The 20,408-nt window shown below is 37.7% G+C and overlaps 2 protein-coding genes across 8 annotated transcripts in view; one reads left to right on the forward strand and one right to left on the reverse strand.

Annotated features, from left to right (window-relative positions):
* Positions 1 to 263: 263 nt before the first annotated feature.
* On the reverse strand, positions 264 to 15,634 carry ABCE1 (ATP binding cassette subfamily E member 1). 2 transcript variants are annotated; one of them, XM_040554587.1, is made up of 18 exons: positions 15,502 to 15,634; positions 10,834 to 11,001; positions 10,228 to 10,313; positions 9,615 to 9,712; positions 9,121 to 9,238; positions 7,178 to 7,315; positions 6,964 to 7,033; positions 5,785 to 5,881; positions 4,920 to 5,009; positions 4,494 to 4,615; positions 3,585 to 3,806; positions 3,045 to 3,104; positions 2,902 to 2,960; positions 2,626 to 2,736; positions 2,389 to 2,531; positions 2,179 to 2,301; positions 1,033 to 1,144; positions 264 to 796 (listed from the first exon to the last, which is right to left on the reverse strand). In XM_040554587.1, the coding sequence occupies exons 2-18, from the start codon at positions 10,934 to 10,936 to the stop codon at positions 749 to 751; spliced, it is 1,800 nt and encodes a 599-aa protein (XP_040410521.1). In that variant the 5' UTR covers positions 10,937 to 11,001; positions 15,502 to 15,634; the 3' UTR covers positions 264 to 748. The 2 variants fall into 2 exon arrangements, with proteins under 2 accessions (XP_040410521.1, XP_040410520.1); XM_040554586.1 differs by lacking the exon at positions 15,502 to 15,634 and adding an exon at positions 15,362 to 15,500.
* A 48-nt stretch (positions 15,635 to 15,682) lies between these two features.
* Positions 15,683 to 20,408, forward strand: part of ANAPC10 (anaphase promoting complex subunit 10) — a 118,012-nt gene continuing 113,286 nt past the window's right edge. For 5 of the 6 annotated variants that reach the window (XR_005819176.1, XR_005819177.1, XM_040554603.1 and 2 more), the window contains exon 1: positions 15,683 to 15,869. The gene's annotated coding sequence lies outside the window, so the exon portion shown is untranslated. Of the gene's footprint in view, positions 15,870 to 17,427; positions 17,546 to 20,408 lie in introns of all 6 variants that reach the window. The other variant, XM_040554601.1, reaches the window with a different exon arrangement.

The raw sequence follows: 20,408 nt of genomic DNA on the forward strand, positions 1-20,408 counted from the left end.
TTACCTGCCTTAAACATGCATAAGTGAAGCTTGAAAGGATTTTAGTATTTACTTTAACTGATTATTCTCCTGTAACTAGGTCTGAGAAGATGCACAGGGACAAAAGACTTAAAGGATAGATGTCTTTCTTTATATTGTTAGAGGTAGTTTGTACTCCATCTTTTGTTTCTTTTTGTAGTATGAGGTGTACATGACATCATAAATACACACAGATGCTGCTGAATTAATGACTACAGAATTTTTGCATTGTATCACAAAAGAAGTGTAAGTTAAGAGGATATTTATTTATGAAACCCTCATCCAGAGAGATTCAGCATCTTTAAAATTAGAGTATCTTCTGTATCTTGACATTCATGGTAAGTCTCCATATCTTGTACAGAAAACAGCTTCAAGGATTTTCAAAAAGGGGGAAGTCCAGTCAGCACTTGGTACATGAGTAGAGTATATTGAATTGGAAACCTCCCTTAAATTTTGAAAAAGCTGGAGACTCATTTGCATGATTCAAGATGGTCTGTTTAGAATTATAACACTGAAAACAGGGCCATGTCACCAAAATATAGAAAGTGGCAGTTTTACTCAGCCTAGAATTTATACACTGCTACTGATCTCAGATGTTACACGCAGCAAGAGACTTTAAGCTCCAGAAGATGAATTGTTCTAAAACCTGATTGAGCCTTCTTATCCACAAGTATTAAATTTCAGTATGCATTTCTATATGCCAGTTACAAAAGATGCTCAGATTCAATATTTAGTCATCCAAGAAAAAGTAGTTTCCACTCTTCTTTTGTTCCACATCCTGGGGAAGAAAAAAAAGTGTTACTTAAAATAGTCTTTGGCATACTTGAACATAGCTGAACTAAACAATGCCTGTCTAAATTCCTTTCTACTTCCCTTATTACTCTCATACTCATTCCTTGTGGTGTTCTCCAGCACAGCAAAAATGAACTGGTCTTCATTTTGTTCCTTATTTTAAAACCTTAGCCTATGTTAAACTGTCATGGCTTCCTCACTGTAAAGGTGCTTCTTACTTACCTTAATTGAATTGAGTTTGTTTATTCTTGGTCTGTAGTTGTTAGGGTCTCTTCTGAAAGTGATTTCAAGTTGAGATAAAAACTTATTCATTCCAGCCAAAAGAGTCTGAGGACTGTTAGGAGAGGAGAATGTTAGAAACAGCACGCACACTTCCCAGCTAAATTTTCAGAAGTTCTACGTTTGTACAGGCAGGTATGGCTGTAGTTTAGAGACAGCTTTGATTTCAATCCTGAGCTCATTCAGTTCTCTAAGCTGGTATTTGACACACCAGGATGTGCTACATTTTCAGTTAAATGATGTCTCAAATAAGTTAATAACTATCATCTTTCAGCAGGATCCCAGCATGTCACTACAAGTCTTCAGGCTGCTACCTTTTCCGCCTTTTCACTGAATATACACACTTCTGTGTTGGCACACACATTACTTGCATGAAAGGAAAAAAAATAAAGTTGCACCAATAGTGCATCATAATATATGGTGCTGAGAAGTAGTAGTTATGTGATTCGCTTTTGTTTCCTAATTCAAACAACTGTATTCCTATGAGGAATGCCATCAGAAACAGAGTGGCACATATGAAGACCACTGTGTTTACTTCATCTAGCTCATATTAAGTACTTGATAATTACACTGGTCTAAAAGTCTGGTTTCTAATAGGGCTACTCCTCAAAGTTTCCATAGTTTACATGGAATTATTTACAGGAACAAAAAGTAAAGAAGTCCAAGAAGGACACCTTTATACTTTAAAATATAATGCACACCGTCTGTGGTTTTTCTGTGTTGCTGTCAAGACTTGCACTTCACATACTATTTGCATACGTGCCAGAAAGAGCCTTAGTTCACTACTTCAACATGTCTGGAAGTTATTTTCCATAAGCATTCTCAGGTTACAGTCAGCTGTTTTTTCATTCTTCCCAACTAATGCCCCTGACTTTTCTGCCTCTGACTGCAATTTAATTACTGGGCTGTTGCTTAAGGCTGGTATAAGCCAGGAGCTGGTCTAGCTTTTTCTGCCTTAATCGACTTACATTGCAGCGTAAGTTTCCATAGGCAAGGATACTTCACCTCATTTCTGTTAATGCTTCTGATAAACAATTTATTTGTTTTGTCATCTTATATATTGCTTACTAACCCAAACAAGTCCCTTACCTGTTTGCAACTGTGTTCTTGGAGGGAACACCATCAAAAACAATCACACGATCAGCAAGATACGTAGCCATGATAAAGTCATGTTCTACCACAAAAGCTGTTTTTTTAGCATGGAGAATGAAACTGAAAGAAAATTGAGATACCTGAATGTAAGATTGACTGCAAAGCTACTGTAAAATTCAAGTATTTTCCCCACTATGTATACGTTACCGTTTCATGACTCTAGCAGCCATTAGACGTTGTTCAGAGTCCAAATACGCTGACGGTTCATCGATTAGGTAGACATCTGCAGGTTTACCAAGACAAAGAGCTAACGCAACACGCTGCAACTCACCACCAGACAATGTCTGAACCTAGTAAGAGGAGAGAAGAGTGAGCCACATTTCTTTTTTGATGCTCAAGTGGTACCTGAATTAAAAGTTACATGTTGTCTCAGGCCATTAATACCTCCTGGTCAATGATGTTTTCTATTTGAAGAGGTTTCATTACATCAGTTACAAACTGGGGGTGCGTATAGGCATCTCTTATCTTCTCATGCAGCAGCTGACGGACACTTCCCTATCAAAATAAAAATTTTGCCACTTAGTTTTATATGCCCCACTATAAGAAAATAAGAACAAAACCCTCTTAACTCTATTCTAGGCATAAAGAAATTCTACCTGTGTACTAACAACAAGCTTTTTGCAGCAAACACAGTACTTAACAAATAAGGCTTAAACATACTGTAGATTTAGGACTGATCTTCTGTGGCTTGTAGCTGACATTTAGAATTGGGACCTCACCTATAAAGAGAGAAAATTTATAATGAAAACAGGAGTCTTTCCGGTATCTTCAAAATAGATTTCAACTGATCTATTAAGTACTACCTCCTTCATCAGGTGTAAGTCTTCCTGCAAGCATTCGGATAAACGTAGTTTTGCCAGTTCCTAAAATAAAATGCAAGTTACATATATTTAAGACACTTTTAATAACTTAGACTTATAGCAATTAAGTCAGTGATACAACAAAATACTTAGTGAAGAAAACATTTAAAAATCAGAGAGAATTCCTCTGTTTACCACAAGCAATTAGTACTTGCTATTTCTTGCTTTTTTGAAATCGAAGATATCTAATGCTATAATAGTCTAGACTTGCAGCTAAGCTCACTAGGTCAATCATCATCATCCTGCCAACTGGAGTTCTTAAAATGGGATAACAAATCAAGAGAATTGCATCATTAACATTCATTAGCTTCAAGCTCCCACTGCGTATAGAGGAAGCTCATGGCATAGACACCTTCACTAGGAAATAAGCACTTCAAATGGACGTAAAACCAGTAATTTAGAAGCCTGGCTCCCAGAAAGTAGAAAGTCTTCAGGAACGTATTTGGGGCTGTAGGAACCACTTCCAACAAGAATTCTACTTACCATTTTCCCCTAACATCACCATAATTTCAGAATCTGTGAATTCTCCAGCTACAATGGATAGTTCAAATTCTCCCATCTTTTTTTTCATTCCTGGATATTTGTACATACACATCTTTTTAACCTCTTCTTCATTAGCTGTCTCAGCCACTTTAAATACCAGAGATGCATCTCGAAACCTTAGATTTTCAGTTGGAACGTAGCCATCTAAGAAAATGTTTATGCCTTTGAAGGGAAAAAAGAAGATCATTAAAAATGCCTACAACAAAAGCAAGACAGAAAGGAGTTTAGGTCTTGGCTGTAAATTCCAGGCAGATATGGAGAAGGTTGGATTTTAAACGGTTATGTTAAAAGAAGCAAGAAGCATCTTTTTTTTAAAGTGTGGAAATGATGCAAATTCAATGAACGATCTAACTAAAAATACAAAAAGGCTCTAGGCTCTCTTCCTAAAGGCCTGTAATGAGTACTGTGTGTGTAAGGTTTAAAGGAACTACTGCTTCTGGACCTGTTATCACGAAAGCATTTATTGCTAAATCTCAGTGCAAGATGGGTGGTCAATTCAGTTCAACACTACCTACCTCTGTACTGTGCAAACTGTCTCTTGCCCTTTCTTTACTATTTATAGGGTCTTTTGTGTAACTCCAGTCTACAAAAATACCTGAAAGTATCAAAATCATGTCCACAGCAAGTGACAAGGGGCCTTTTATAATTAAGCCTTTTGGATTGAGTTATAATGTTTGGTTCGTAAAAAATGAAATTTCTGCACAGAATAAAAAAGTAATTTTTTCATTACCAAAATACTATGTAACAGGAAAAACATATATTCACATAGTAGACTACCAGTATTTTGATACCTTTTTCTTCTACAATTTTTTTTGGTAGGTTTAAAAAGCAAAATATGGCAAAAATTACCTTCTCTTACGCTGAAAGGCATAGTAACAACACCATAAGCACTTGGCACACCATACAGGCAGCAGATAAAGTCAGAGAGATAATCTAACACACTTAGATCATGCTCTACGACAATAATGTACCTGAAAAATACAGAGAGATGTTTCTTTACTTCAACGCTGAACTTCTAAACAAGTTTCTTCAAACACTAACTTCTTTCTTAGTGTAGTCTTGCAGACACACAAGCTATCAACACAATTTTCACATACTTACTACATAATATACCCCAATGCTGAAATAGTAACTACAGAAACAGATTTCCAAAACGTGCAGGAAGAAGATTCTACTGACTTAGCATTTACAGGGAGATAGACTGACTTTTTCTTTACTCTGCAATGACTCACCTACTACTACAGTCTAGCAAAAACATTTTAAATTTATATTTACCTGTCAGGGTTTATTAGGGATCGAATAGTAATGGCAGCTTTCAAGCGCTGCTTGACATCTAGGTAGCTCGAAGGTTCATCAAACATGAAGCTAATCCCAAAAGAAAGAGTAAGACTTAGAGAATGTAAGCTTCAACATATTCAAATCTAATACTAACATTTCAACCACTAAACAAACAAAAATAAAAACTTGTTTTCATACTTGTTTCTTCTCTCTCAGTATTATATACTGACACTTGCCTTGAATCTCTGCTGTAACATGAGATTGTTAAACACGCCAAATTAAGCCCTAGCTCCCCAAAAGTTCTGGAAAAGTTATCAAGTGCTATATGGAGTCACCAATCAGCTAGGAATCTCATGCACTCTGTTCTGACTCATCTTAAATTTAAGTGAAAAGTGGAAACCCGTGGACCTATGAGACTGGAAGAAGGACATTCTCCACCCCCACATCAAATCAAAACAACAAACAAAAAAAGACAGAAAACTTAAGTCTTCTGCTCTTGCTTTCTTGATCCAAGGATGGACCAAACATTTTTTAAATTTCCTGGTCGTGATACATGTGAAGAATCTTATTTTTGTTATTTCTCATTCAAGGATTACAGTGAGATACACTGTCAAATAGTGACCTCTCTGAAATTAGACATTTCTGTTCAGATGAATTAAAGTATAGAAACAAAACAAACACATTATATATGGAAGAAATATAGATCCAAGCTGCTGAGTTAGTTTGTAAAAGCTAATAAAATTATTTTTTGTTCAAACATTTCAAACAAAAGTATTATTTTTAACAATAAATGTAAATTAGAGGACCATACTATGAGACAGGTTATTAGAAGCAACGTGTAACAGAAGTAAATCAAACATACATATCAGCCTTCTGAATGCAAACAACCGCACAAGCAAATCTCTGAAGTTCTCCTCCTGAAAGGTCCTCAACATTTCTTTCTTTCAGATGGGTTAGGTCTGCAAATAAGAGGCTAGTTTTAGATATGTTATACCCAACACAACAATTCATATGTTTATTACCTATGGACATATGTATAATCACAGCAGACATCCTACACAGAGGAAAAAAAAAGAAAGAAGTAAAATAAGCATTCAGTTTATAAGAAATTATCCTAACGCTGTTCTTAAGAGTCACAACAAGTTATGGCTTCTCTGCAGCACTAGCTAATTAAAGCTACTTCCTATCATTCAAGAAGGATTACATTCCTATTTGCTTTTCCACAATAGGTTTAGTGATGACTTCTGTCCCTAAAAAGAAACTATACCAATTTTTAAATAATTTCTTGTTAGACTTTTTAATAAAGTTCTAATTTTCAGGAAAATCAAATCCTCCAAGCATTATACCAAATGGCTGAAGCCAGTATTTTCTGGTCAGCTTTATGAGCAAGACATGTCAAGAACGTGACACTAAGAAGTTAAGCTTGGCTCACAGACCATACTCTTGCTGGCACAACATATCGCAACCTTTACTACTCAGCTCTACCAAAAAGAACCCTGTTGGTAATTTTGCAACACCTGAATTTAGGTAACAATTCAAAACACCTACAAAAATTATGTGGACTATGCAGATGTTCTTATTAATTACTTGATTCTCAGAAGTGAGTATTACTCCCATTGTAACTAACTATATACAGCTTTTTTGAAGAGTTTTTTTTTTTTGTGCTTGGATAATACTTCCTATATGCAATGGTTCTTACCACAGGATACTATAATTTTTCTCAAGTTGTAAAGCAAGCAAGAACAGCAGATGGTAACTGGATTTTTTCCAGATTTATATATTACCATGAAAGAGAAACTGCACTGATTCCATCAACCAGCACTTGTCAGTTAGTTTGTCACTAGAAAGCATTACTGGCATTGGTTCAGATAATACATATAGCAAGCCCTAGTCTTTATTCCAAAGCATCTTTGCATATTTGTTATTTATTTTTAAAGTTGGTACAATTTAAACTGACCATTATATTAGCAGAAGCTTTTTTTTTTTTAGTAAATACCAATTTCTCAGATGCTCTGGAGTTTGACCTTACAAAATTACTTACCAAGCTGCTGACATACAACAGTTTGTGTCTTAGTTTCATCCTTTCTATCCAGAATTGATCCCACTGTTCCCTAAAAGAAAAGCAATACAGAAAACCCAACAACATTTCAAACAGCAGTGGATTTTTCACATTAAAATAAATAAAAATCTTGAAATACAAAAGAATCATTACAGGAGAAGCCCCCAGTTTTCCTTTAGCTAATGAAATTTCTTACCTTTGCAGCTTTAGGGATCTGGTCCACGTACTGAGGTTTAATGATTGCTTTTAGGTCATCTTCCAGGATCTTGGTGAAATAATTTTGTAATTCAGATCCTCTGAAATAAGTCAGAATTTCTTGCCAGTCAGGTGGATCCTGTGACAAAATTAAAGCCTATGTTTACTTACACCATTTTACATACATTAAAAATGTTTAATATTACAATTCCAACCAACACAGCAAATAGAATGTGCTTGCAAGATAAAAAAAAAGTCTAGATAAAAGCTAGTTACTAAACGGCTGTTACAAAATTTCCATTAAGAACAAAATAAACTAATTAGAAATGGAGGTCAAAAGCTAGGACTTCTTTTTTCTTTCTTCAGATGTGCTGCCACTAGCTCTTCCAAGAAAAAGCATCTTAAATTTGCACCTAGGAGGTTAAAAAAACCTGTAAGACAAACTACCTCTCAGGGAAAAAAGACGTTATGGATTTGTGTAGCTGGATATATTAGCTATCTGACCCAGCTAATAAAAAGGAAAAGGGCTGGACTGATACAATCAACGTCCACAAAAGATGCAAAAAAAAAAAAACCTGGTTGTCTTCTCTGCTTCCAGCCAACATTTCCAAGGAAACCAAGAGACAAAATAATGAAAAATTACAAGAAACCCATCTTGATTAACAAAACCAAAACAAATCTGTTCAGAGCAATCACCCGGGCGGGGGAAAACAAACAAAAAAAACCACAACACAACCTAACCTGTAAAGTGTCGTTTTGCACAGCATTACTACTTGGAATAGTGCTAAATTATTTTGATGGTTAACAGTACACAAACGAAGTGATACAGCTGCTGCATTTTCAAACCAAGCAAATACAAAGAGGCAATGCTTCCTAAGTTTTGGAGCAGAAGCAACATGTAACATTTGATTCATACCACATGCTTCTGTGGTCATAATGATTTGGCTCTTCACAGGGAAGTCTGATTTTGGGAGCAATTCCATTAAGTACACTGAAAGAATGAAAAGTTTTGCTATTTCTGCAGTACTACCATCTGAAACAAGAAGTCCACAAAATAACAAACCAAACTTGAATGAGAATGGAAAATATAGTTGGAAAATAATGATTTCTTTGCAGTTTTAAGTGACAGCCATGAAATGGGTAATTCATTAAAATGATAAAGATGATTTTTCAGATGAAAAAAGGCTCAACACACACCACAAGGTGATGTGAAGGTAAGAAGGTGACAACTGAAAGACTACCTGATAAGAAGAGTCACAATAGTGATTATTTACATATTTTCTGTAATAATATTCACTCTTTGGAGTAGTTTGTTTTGCAGATAAACAAACTTGTAAATTATTTTGCTTGCTTGCTGTACAGTTTGACACCATTGATATGTCTAAGTATTTAACAAGATAAACTAATAATTTTCAGAACAGTGTTAAAGTCTACAGTGGGAAACATCATCAACAACCACACACTTTCATAAATCATCTTAAAAAAAATCAAAGAAAAAAAAGCCCAAGAGATCAAAATGATACATGGTGCTCATAGACACTAGAACCGTTCAGACTTAGAGGGAACTCCAAAACCTAAATCCCTTGGTGGGAAAGAAGTAAATTATGTAACTTGGGGGGAAGGGAAGTTGATTACATTTTAAAGACTGGTATTAAAAAAACAAAAACCTAGTAATTGCAAGAACAAAATGTGCTTCTGATAATCATCTTCATTGAGTTATAATTACTACCATTATCTTTCTCGAAAGATATAGAGAATTTGGAAAAAAAGCCTCTTAAAACCATCCTTCTATTGTTTCAGGGTGGAATAGGTCTTTGGCTGTTACGAGGTAAAGTGCCACTATCCTTGCAAATTCTACCATATTAATAATTATGAAAAAACTCAGTGAAAACATATGACCACAGCTATCTATAATGGCAATTTTATTTTATTGCTGATACATACATCATATTTTCCAAGATTTGGCTTCTGTTTTCCTGCTAGGATTTTCAAGGCAGTTGATTTTCCAATACCATTGGTTCCAACCAATCCCAGCACTTCCCCTGGACGAGGGATAGGCAACCTGTTCGCAACATTGATAACTTCAGATTATATTGATTTATTGCCATCAGACACCAATATTTAGTGGTAAAGTTAAAATCACAACCTGTTTTCAGACTTGCTGATTATTCGAGCCTACTTTGTAAACCTAACAATACATGATTCAGAAAAAAATTAGAACATGATGGTTTTTAACTAGTAGGAACACTCATTCTATAAAATGAGTACTAAAATTCAGTTTCATGATGGTCCTTTTAAGTAAGAAAATTTGTCATGAACATTTAAAAACAAAGCTACTGAGCCAATAATCATGAACAACCGGATATGAACATCTAGCTTAGACTAACGTAAGCTTGAAAATTTCTGTGCCTTTTACATTGGTCTGGAAAATAAAATACCTGTGAAGTTTGAAGGCATTGGCACAGTATCTGTGTGTTGTTTCTTTCTCCAGGTTGCTGGGTAAGTTAACAATTGACAAGGCTCCAAAAGGACATTTCTGTAATTGAAACAAATATATATATTGCTAGTGCACACAATTTATTAACAAAATTCTCTTATTTCCTGTACTGCACTTAGCTGTGCACTTAAAGAGTTCTTTTATAAATATTTACCAAAACATTATTTCACTGCCATTTTCTTAGTCAACTCCAAAGAAGTTCCATACCACACTTTTCAAATTAAATACTTAGCAATTTAGACTGCAAGTCATAGAGCATATATGCTAGATCTCTGAAAACATCCTTCTGCTTTTAGATCTCTATTGCCACAATACCAACCAACCCCTCCTCCTGCCCCAAAGCAAAGCATTCCAAGACTAAGTTACAAACAAAAGATACAGCCCACATCCCCAGCCCAATCAGTTCAGTAATCGGACCCAGTATTTTATATAAACAATAACAGTTAACAAGGTCTGATTATTCTCAAAGTTACTTTATGAAATTACCATGTACATTGCTAAACATAACAGCATGATGAGGAAATGTTATCACTTCAAACAAAGCAGCCTTTTACCTTGATGCAAATACCACAACCAATACAAAGTGTTTCTGAGATCCATGCTATTTTGCTCTGTGATGTGACTTCTATGCAAAGTTTTCCTGGTGATAAAGAATAAGACGAACTTAAGAAAGTTTCTGATGAATCATGTTTCTTGCTAGTACTACCGAATTCCACAGAAGAACATGTAACCGATTAATAGGAATAAATTCTTTACTATGGGGGTGGTGAGGCACTAGAACAGGTTGCCTCACCTTGATGTGTCCAAATCCAGGTTGGATAGGACTTCAAGCAACCTGGTCTGGTGGGAGGTGTCCCTGCCCATGGTGGGGGGCTGGAACTGGGTCATCTTTAAGGTCCCTTCCAACCCAAACCATTCTGTGATTCAATGATTCTATGAATAGTCATGAATAGCGACTGACAATCTGAAAAGTGGCATTACTGCTACCAATTGTTCATGCTTTCAATGATATTCAACTTCTAAAGTCTTCATAAAAAGAAAGCATGAATGACATACAAAAAACTAGTTAGTTACATTAAAAAAACAGTAGCCCCTTCCAGCTGAACATTACTTTAACCAAGTACTTAAGCATTTGGAGAAGTTCAAATTACATCTCTTACCCATTCGAACCACAGGACAACTCTTTTTGCATTCTTGACGGCATTTCTTTGGCTTACACTTGTCATGGTTGACAATAGCAATTCTTGTTAATTTGTCTGCCATGATGCGCAGTTTAAGGTTACACACATACACCAATTATGAGAAGGAGTGGTGGGAGTCTTCCAGATCTTAAGGAAAAAGAAAAACCAGATAGGACATTACTACTGACAGCACAGGAAATATCTTAAGTTACGGATCTGAAGTTATTACTAGTAGGGTTCAGAGACAAAAAAAAAAAAAGGCAAGATTACTGTTTTTTTTCCCCCCTTTCAAACAAAATGGCAAACAGGGCAAATAGACTCAGATACAAGTGCTGAGGGTACTGCTGTACAAAAAACTGCACAATCTTTAACATTAGCTTTCAATTCCATTCCTTTCTCTCCACTGCAAAATAAAATCAAGATTACATCTGAGAATGTTTCCAAGAAAAGCATGCCATAGTAAGAAGGGAATGATCTTGATTCTGTGCAATACATATTAGCGGTTCAAAGATGTAACGTCAGGGAGTCCTGAAATACTTCCAGTTTCCACACAATCTGCACATGGACTTGCTTCCAAGAAAAGGATTTTAACATTTCTGATCAAAAAAACTATCTTCTATTGGATGTCTAGTTCATCTTCACCCACCAAACTAAAGCTTTACAGGTTACTTAACTACAGGTGGCTATTATATAAAGAAAGGCTGTGACTTCAATATCTAAAAGAAGCAAGAATAACAGGTGTATGGCACATTTATTACATTAAACCCCAGCCCCTTCCCTAAATCCACTCGTGAACTTTAGCTAGAAGGAATCCTGCAGATATTACTAATATGAAAGAAAGGAAGAGACCAGCACCTAACAGGGACCAAAGGTCAGAAGTGAGGATGTTACTGGATTTTTAAATCAATTATTACTATGATGAATATTTTCAGTACTTCCTTTTAAAAGTGGTTGTCTTATTCCTCTTCTCAATTTCCCAAGTACTTTTAAATTAATGGCTAAAAATATTCTGTCAGATATAAATGAATGCAATCCAAGTCATGCCTCCGAATTTATCGTGGCAGTTTCTACTTATAATATTTCTATTTTTTCTTGAATCCATAACCTTTTACAAAAAGACAAAAAGTCTCAATAACATCATTGATGTTATTAAAACTGACTGAACATTATAAAGTCACTTTTCAAAAATGTTTTAATCTCATATCATTAGACCACACTGACAAAATAGGGCCGAGTAAGCAGTGTGATTGTGTCCAGGCCAGTAAGAGATAGAAACTGACCAACTCCACAGTCCACTGGTTGGTGCATTCATTGCAGACATGGAGCAATGGGTTTGCAATTCTCACTTTAATACATTTTTCTTACAATTGCAAACAAGAAACTTAATAATAAGATCTGTAAGGATGCTTGACTCAGGGTAATTTTCTAGAAGATGGAAATAATGGATTTTGACAGTGTTTCAAATACGACAAAAATACGTTCTTCAGAAATACATCCTACTGCCTTTCACAGGAGCCCTCTGTGTTTGCAGCACACAGAGTACCTGGAGGTGAATCGCTCGCTCTCTTTGGTTTCCCAGAGAAAGTGTCTGGCGAGCCCTTTCTCCAGAACAGCCTGTGGCTGAGGACCTCCAGCAGATGCAGACTATAACATCTTCTGGGCAGGACCTTCCCTGCTAGTCATCTTGGCTCTAGCTAGCATACAGGCTATTTCTATTGGTTCCAAAAAGAAGCTCTAGCAGACAAAGCTGCTGTACCCTACCCAATCTCCCAAACTTCAGTAGAGGCTAGTGCCTGAGCAGCAAAGATAGCAGACCAGACAGCCTCACTTCACCACCCTTCCCATCTGGTGCTTGGCTTAAAGCAACACAGGAGGAAAATGGGGTTGGTCACTCTTAAAGCCCAAGCCAAACATGGCTTGAAACAATTTGGTTTTGCCACCTACTTCAACAAGCTTTGCAGCCAATCTCAGTGGCATAAACAGAAAAGTTTTCACTGCTATCCATTGCTGAATCAGACCTTGGTTCCTAAGTAATAGAACAGCCTATGAATTTCTTTTCTTGTACCTTAATTATATGGGAAAATAACCGTATCTGTGATGAAGATTTTGGATGGTCTAACAGTCAAAGATGTAAGCGTAGCAAGCATTCAAAGAGACAGAACTACAGAACCAGTATGGAGGTGTGGGATCATGCATTGCTGCTTCCATCTACACGATGAAGTGTCAGTTTACACGTAACTCTCCAGTGGTCTTAAACCATTTTCAGAAAGCTAACTTTGTGATTTCTGTCACTTCTGCAATATTTCCAGGACTGTCCTGATGTCTACGATGATAACACACCAAATATGATTGTCTGATTTCATGGTGCAGACAGCAGACCTCTCAAAACACAGGTCAGCAACACGAGCAAGATGTATATGCTCCAATACAAAATATAGCAGTAATTGCTAGGTACAGTCAGCAGAAGGAACTGGTATTCAGAAGCATTTATACAGTTCATACCTGTATTTCTGCTTTCCAAATCAAGAAGAACTGCAGACCAAGTCAGGAAACCATTAATTTGTTGCTAACTACAGAGCGATACATTATTTTGGATCAGTGAATCCTAATGGAGTGAACAACTGGTAATCTTTCTAGAACAATGGACTAGAGACACAGGTGAAAAGATGAGAGGAAGAGTAACAACTGCTAACAACAAAAGTTTTAAACGCTTTGCCAGTATCGTTTACCAAAGCCAAAAGCTGCCCAGTAAGTCCAATTATGATACTTATACAACCACTAGGTCATGTCTAAGACACAAAAGAAGACCACTCTATCCTGCCACAAAAAGTAACATGAATTTCTTCTACAGGTTGTACATTAAATGTACTTGCCTTAAGAAACACCAATATTTATTTCTTCTCTCAAAGGCATTAGAGTTTATATGAAAATTTATTGAACCAAGTCAATAATTACAGAAGGATTTGCAATTGCTTTGAATCACTCAGAATTAAGCATACAAACATCAACAAAAACTGTAAAAGACTGAAAAGCCACAGATGATTCAATTAAATGTGGTGAAGGAGAGCTGTGTTCAGAATTGAGTCACACTTCAGTTACTTTGCAGAAAGAAATAATTAACGTTTTATTAAACGTCACTGCACCTGATCTAAACTAAATACAGCAGAAAAATGAGGATGAGTAGCATCCTCCAAAAATCATTCATCTCAAGAATTCTCTCTCAATCCATTGGTAATGGGACTACACATAGTGACTCCACAACAAGAACAAAAAAAGATAGAATATCTAAAGGAAATTTAAATGAAACGCAAAAAGATAACAGACTTTCAAGCTGCATATGGGAGATCAGCAAATTTATAAGCATCAAAGCAGAAATAGTAGTACGTGGCACTGGTACAAACAAGATCTACTAGGAAATTAAGAACCAGTCTACGCTTGAGTTTTTGACATTTGTTTTAGAAACTGAAATGATGTTGTACAAGAGCTTTAAACAAACCCCAAATCTAATGACTGTATTTAACTCGTATTGCTCATGAGGCACAACACGAATATGAAAATAAATGCAACGTTAACACGAAAAGCATATGCTCAAATACACTGACGCAGCATTACGCGTGGGCGTGTTCAGCTAGTTCTGAATAGCATTAGTTATCATTCAATCTTTAATATTTTCTTTTAACGTGAAATGAAACGCCTGAGAATATGCCAATAAACTGGAAACGAACCACATGAAAATTACAGCAGGATTTGGTTTTTAGACCTGGGAAACCACAGTGGAGAAACCAAAGTTAGAACTCGCAGACAGTCACAGAAAGCTGCAGGCGAAATAACGACGTGCGTTCCAGTGAGAGAACGCTACCGTGGCCCTACGGAAAAGCCCTACCTGGTGTACCTGGTGGTTGTTTTTTTTTTGGGGGGGGGTGGGGGTGTTTTATTTATTTATTAACACACACCTCCTGAAAACGGCCTCACCCCACTACCTTGCCAGCCTTTAAAAAAAGTCTTAATCTCTTCACCACACGTTAACTTTCTGAAAATAACGTAAAACACGCCTTTCTCCCTTAGCAGAGAAAGCCTCCCCAGGACAAAAATAAAAATAAAGAAGCCCCCGAACCCCTTCTCTCCCCTCGAGGGCTCCCGGCCGTTGGGACGCGATAAGCCCGCACAGGGGCCTCTCTTTCCACGCAGGCAGCTCCTACAGCCTCCGGTTTTGCTCTGCTGCCACACGGCAGAAGACGGCTGCCAAAAAACAACCCCCAGCCGCCAGCAAGGAGCCGTCAGGCTCCGTGCGAAGCCCGCCCGTGCCCATGCCGGCGTCTCGGCTCCCTCAGGAGGCGGCCGGGCCGCGGCGGCCCCGCTCGCTGCCACGGGGGGGGGGAGGGAGGGGGGGGGGGCGGGGATGAGGCCCAGCTGCCACAACTGCTCCTCCGTTTCCCCTCTCCCCCCATCAGAGCACCGGGGTCCCCCCCTCGCCGTGTCCCCGCGCCCCCCCCCCGGGGCCGCTTACCGAGGCCGGGGGCCGTGATGCGCCCCCGGTGCCGGGGCAGGGCGGCCGAGCGCAACGTGCTCCGCTGCCGCCCGGCCAAGATGGCCGCCGCCCCCGCAGGGCGGGGCCTGCGCCGCGCAGCGCCGGGGAGACGGGCTCACCGTAGAGGATGCTGACGTCATCTGCAGGGGACAGAGCGGCGAGGGGCGTGAGGGAGCTCCGCTCCCTCTCCCCTGACCGCTGGCGGGCGGCGAGCCGAGCCCGTCCGAACCCTGCCGAACCTCGCCGAGCCCCTGGTTTAAACCGAGCTCGCGCGCCGCGCCGGACTCTGCGCGTGCGTGGCCGTTGAACGGTCATAGGGGCGGCGGAGGAGGAGTCCGGAGGGAGCCCGCGGAGCGGCTCCGCGCCCCGCCGCTCCTTTCAGCGCCCCCCTCAACCCTTCCTCCTCCTTGGTCCCCAGGCTGCCCCTGGGGCTGGCGGCTTCTCGTTGACCGCCCGCGTGCTGCACGGAGAAGGGAGCCCCGAGGAGGTGAGTTGAGCGCGGCACCGCGGTCCGGGGATGCGGTAATTAATTAAAAACGGAAGCCCCCGTTTAAAAAAAAAAAAAAAAAAAAAAAAAAAAGCCGGGGGGGAGGGCTGCCAGGAGTGCTGGAGTTAGAGCAGCTGGGCTTGTCAAACTGCATCCGTCCTCTGCTTGCTGTGCGATTAAACACGGCGAGTAATCAATATCAACCCTTATGACCTAAATGACTTAATAGTCCTGGAAAAATGCATTTCCGTAAAAGTATATTTTAAATATACTTTCACAAATACTTTTTTTGAATAATTAGGGATGTGTATACATACAAATATTAAAAACTGCTAATATAGTTCTTGATGTGTGACTGCTCATATTGTTTTCAGTAATATATATACTTAAGGTCCTTACACTGGAAGGTTTAAGCTATTACCTCACAGAGACTTAAAGCAATGTAACACAGGCAGAGTAAAAGTAATAGGTGTTCAAAATGGTGTTGAGACAATAAGAGATCAAATGTACTGGAGAGCTGCTTGTTGCTGAAATAGGTTGCTGCTGTGCATTTGCTATCATTATTAAATATTAAATTAATAATTGAACGTTAAATATTGTTATTTAATCTTTCATCTGAATAGAAATAGGAAGCATGGTAAGAGTCTGGCTTCTGATTATATCTTGAGATCTTTGCAGCCCTTTGTTGTTTTAAGGCCTTTACAATGAAAATGAGAGCAGCGAAAAGAGCTTGTGAGGTAAAAAATGGGTAGAACAAGCATAAAAGTCATGCAATGTAAGGTATGAAATCCCTTTCCGTTAGAGCGAATAATAAAAACAGATTTTAATTCATGTGTGTTGCAAAAAGTCTGGAGTAGTGCTGCCTTTGTTCAGTTTTGAAGTCAAAGTTGTAGTCAGACACTTTCTGCAAGTGTATGTAACAGTACCATGGGAATGCAGTCAGAATAATAATAAAAAAAAGGCAAGCTAGGTGAGAGAGTCAGTGAAAGCTGATAAAAATCATTCCAGTACACATAGGGCATTAGCTGAAGTGTTTTCTGAATTGTAGGAGGTTATTTTAAGCATTTGCGCAAATTGAGTGCACCTCTGAGGCCTGGAAAAGTTCAAACCTAGGATTTTATTTTATTTTTCAAGAGTGGGAACAGATGATGTGAGGAAGTCAGAGATCAGTGAACCTAGTTTTATCCCCTGGAAGATTATGGGGAGGTGGCTTGGGAGAAGACTGTCAGTAAATAAAGGACAATTAAAAACCACATGTGAACAGAAAATGGCCTACTGTGGTTTATTAACAATCTGGACCAAACTTCTAATGAGGATGGAATCAAAGTGATTTTTCTTGAGTTTTACAGGATTTCTGCCATTGTCTGGGTTAATGTTGTTAAAAACAAGTACTGAAATGTGGTCAAAAATAATTTATGTGAGGTCTGTGTACAGCTGATTGAAAAACTGATTTTGAAGATGACTTTAGATAATTCACTGTTAGGAATGTTATGAACTCCTGGGGAGTTCTGTTTTGAATGTTTTTTTTTTTTTTTTTTAAATGACAAACACAACACAGGTACATTGACAAGTTAGAAAGATTGCAAGCAAAATCAGTGTAATTAATCTCAACAGAGATGAGAACTGAGGGAGGAACTGAACACAGGGACAAAATGTCAAAGGCAGGAATGGAAAAGGTATTACTGAATAGCAAACAGTATCCCCCAAAGTGTCTGAATGCTGTACTGTGTAGTAAATTAAATATTAACAATACGATGTTATTTGAGTAAGAACCTTTGTTAAAACGGTATGCCATTGTTTTTTAACCATAGTATGTAGATCTTTTAGACCCGGCAAAAATATTTGGTTTGCAACACCTCATTTTGAAGAAAACTGAGTGGCATAGGCACTCTTCTAGAAAGGAAACTAAGTAAATTTGGTTTAAAAAAAAAATAAAAAGGTCGCTACATAAGCGTTAGTGATAAACTAGTCTTTGAGTTCTCTGTAAAACAAGAGAAGAAGTCATGTTTGTTTTTAAGAAGATAACATATGGGTTGGATGTTAAAGCAAAACTGTGTTAGCAAGGAGATAAAATACTGAAGCTGGCTCTCTGTGAGAGGAATGTGAATGGCTGGACAGATGTCTGATGGTTATAGTCTGGTCTCTCAAAGATCCTTACAGGTGTGCATTTAAGTCTTTGTGTACTAACATAGTGGAACTAGAAATTGTACTTTGAGAAGACTGCTTGACAATTTGCAAAATTTTCATTGAGCTTGGGTATGAAAAGAAAGGGTCAAAACGTGTCCTTCTGTCTCCTCTTCAGTGTGATGCAAGGGAATGTATGATTTGTGAAAGGTTTGCTTTCAGGTGTGCATCTTTTAAGTGTCTTACACTGTTATAATGAGAACGACTTATCTGTTTTGATTATGAATGGTAGAATGCTTGAACCATATAAATCCACTTTGTTGTGTTTATAAACCATATTTTTGTTAAATTGGGTTTAATGGTTGTTATTTCATGGGGAGGTCCTTCAGGAAAGAGCTGACTTTTCTAAGGAAGATGCTGAAGGATAAAGAGTTCGGGGGGTAGGGGGTAAGAAGCTCAGCTCTCTTGCTTTAATTAAAGGAAGCATACTTTGCTACTGGAGAGTAGCAAAATGAAAGTGTGACATTGATTATGTCATTGAGTCATTAATATGTTCACGTTGCAATTAAAGAAACGGCAAGCCTACTAATGATCATTTAGAATAACTGGATTGGAAAATTGAAGATGTTTCCAGCCAATGCTTCTATAGATGCGATATGTCTTTCCATTTTTAGCACATACTAAGGAGAAAAGCAGTCTGTCTAGAAGCCTATACTCTCCAGAGCTTGGGGGAAAAAAACAAACACCATTGTGTTCTTCTCATTCTATTGTCTTCTCAGTCTAAGATTCTTTTTTTTTTAATTTGGTGACTTAATTCAGATGCAAGTGTGGTTTTATTTTTAATAGTAACTATTTGTGTCTTTCCCGAAATAAGGAATTTGTACTTCTAGTAAAATGTCAAAAAGTCCTTTTTGAGTGAGTTGGCTTGTTACTGTATTATTTTCCCTTGTACTTCTATCACCTTTCTTGCTTTTAAAATTCTTTTTATTAGGAAGCTTCAGCAAAGCTATCTAGAATGTATTGTTACAAAGCTGGTTAAACAGCTTCAGTCATGAAAAACTGACTGGATTAGTCCAACTCATTAGTTCACACGCTGAAGGTTTTCAGTCTTTCATTATCACTTGTCTGTGATCTGTGACTGATTTATTTGTCAGTGATTCTCACTGTCCGTTTCAGATCCCCAGCATGTACGCCTCAAAACTCTAAACCAAGGCAATACAAAGTTGTTTAGGACTTCTGTGTGCCCTAAAGCTTGTAAGAAATCTCAGCGTGTTGTTCATTCAGGGATTCTGAATACTTTGGACAAATAGGTGATTTGAGTTTTAAAGTTCATGAGTCTAGGAAAATAGTCTCCTCAATGATTAATAACTTGAGTTTTGGTTATTGGGATGAAAATGTTTGTTTTTCAGATAACCCCGAACCAAGTGTTACGTAACTTTTTCCAAGACAGTTTTAAATTCTCAAAAGATTAGAATACTTGTAATACTGTATTAGATTGAAGTTGCTATCAGTAAATATAAAGCAAAGTTGTCCTAAGTAGCAACTAGAGTAAGTTATTTTCTGCTATGGTCTATGATCTGTTCTACACATGAAAACCCATTGGATTTGCAGTGTAGCCAATTCATCACAGCACAGCTACATTTTAAAGACTCACTAAAGTTTTTTTAAAAAAAGGATAACACAATACTTAAATACAATGAGGAGCAAAGATTTGTGTTAGTGTCTAGCTAGTGGCTAAATGGTTTGTCCATTTCATTTTTTCTTAATACCGTTTAGTTTTTGAACACAAACTTTGTAGGAAAATTTTGTGATGTTTTTAGATTTAGATCTGTGAATTATATGAGTATATACAGGATATTTGGGATTGGATTGGCTGTGTAGCATTCTACTCATTTTTTCCGAGATGATGCTATTTGAGCAAGGCTTTTTGTTTGTGGTACTCTGCAATAGTTGCTGTCAGTGCTAAGATTTCACTACATATGTAATTGTTTCTTAGTTTTTTTTTTTTAATGGTGGTCAGGACTGCAATCTTGTATCTGAATGAGTCATAAACAAAAAACTGGAAGTCATTCTCAACTCTGCAAAATTAAACATTAGGCAAAGGCCAATAGAAAATCTTTGGTGCAGACCAATATATACTACGGAATTCAGATTTCTAGTGTTCAACAAAGTTTTCAGCTGCAGAAATATTCTTATACTGGAAAATATTGTTTTAGTCTATGGCTTGTATTGCTTCTGTAGTGGGTAAGGTATGGATTCTGTGGATGCCAAACTAGTTCAGTATCTCATTCCCTGTGTAGGAGGAGTACTGGAAGTCTTTTTTTTTTTTTTGTGATTTAGCAGAGCATAATATGCTGTCATGCATGTAAGCAAAGGATTAGAAGTCAAGTCTAATTCCTTGACTCTTGAGTGCTT

This window comes from Cygnus olor, chromosome 4 (genome assembly GCF_009769625.2).
Source record: "Cygnus olor isolate bCygOlo1 chromosome 4, bCygOlo1.pri.v2, whole genome shotgun sequence".
In the NCBI taxonomy this organism is placed as follows: domain Eukaryota; kingdom Metazoa; phylum Chordata; class Aves; order Anseriformes; family Anatidae; genus Cygnus; species Cygnus olor.

Excerpts from the sequence above, each read along its gene's own strand:
- ABCE1 (XM_040554587.1), bottom strand. The coding sequence starts at position 10,936 with ATGGCAGACAAATTAACAAGAATTGCTATTGTCAACCATGACAAGTGT. Across the intron at positions 5,010-5,784 it reads TGCATTCAGAAGGCTGATAT|CTTCATGTTTGATGAACCTT; the intron begins GTATGTTTGATT and ends TTTTGGGATTAG. Across the intron at positions 2,302-2,388 it reads GCTGCTAGAGTCATGAAACG|TTTCATTCTCCATGCTAAAA; the intron begins GTAACGTATACA and ends ATTTTCTTTCAG.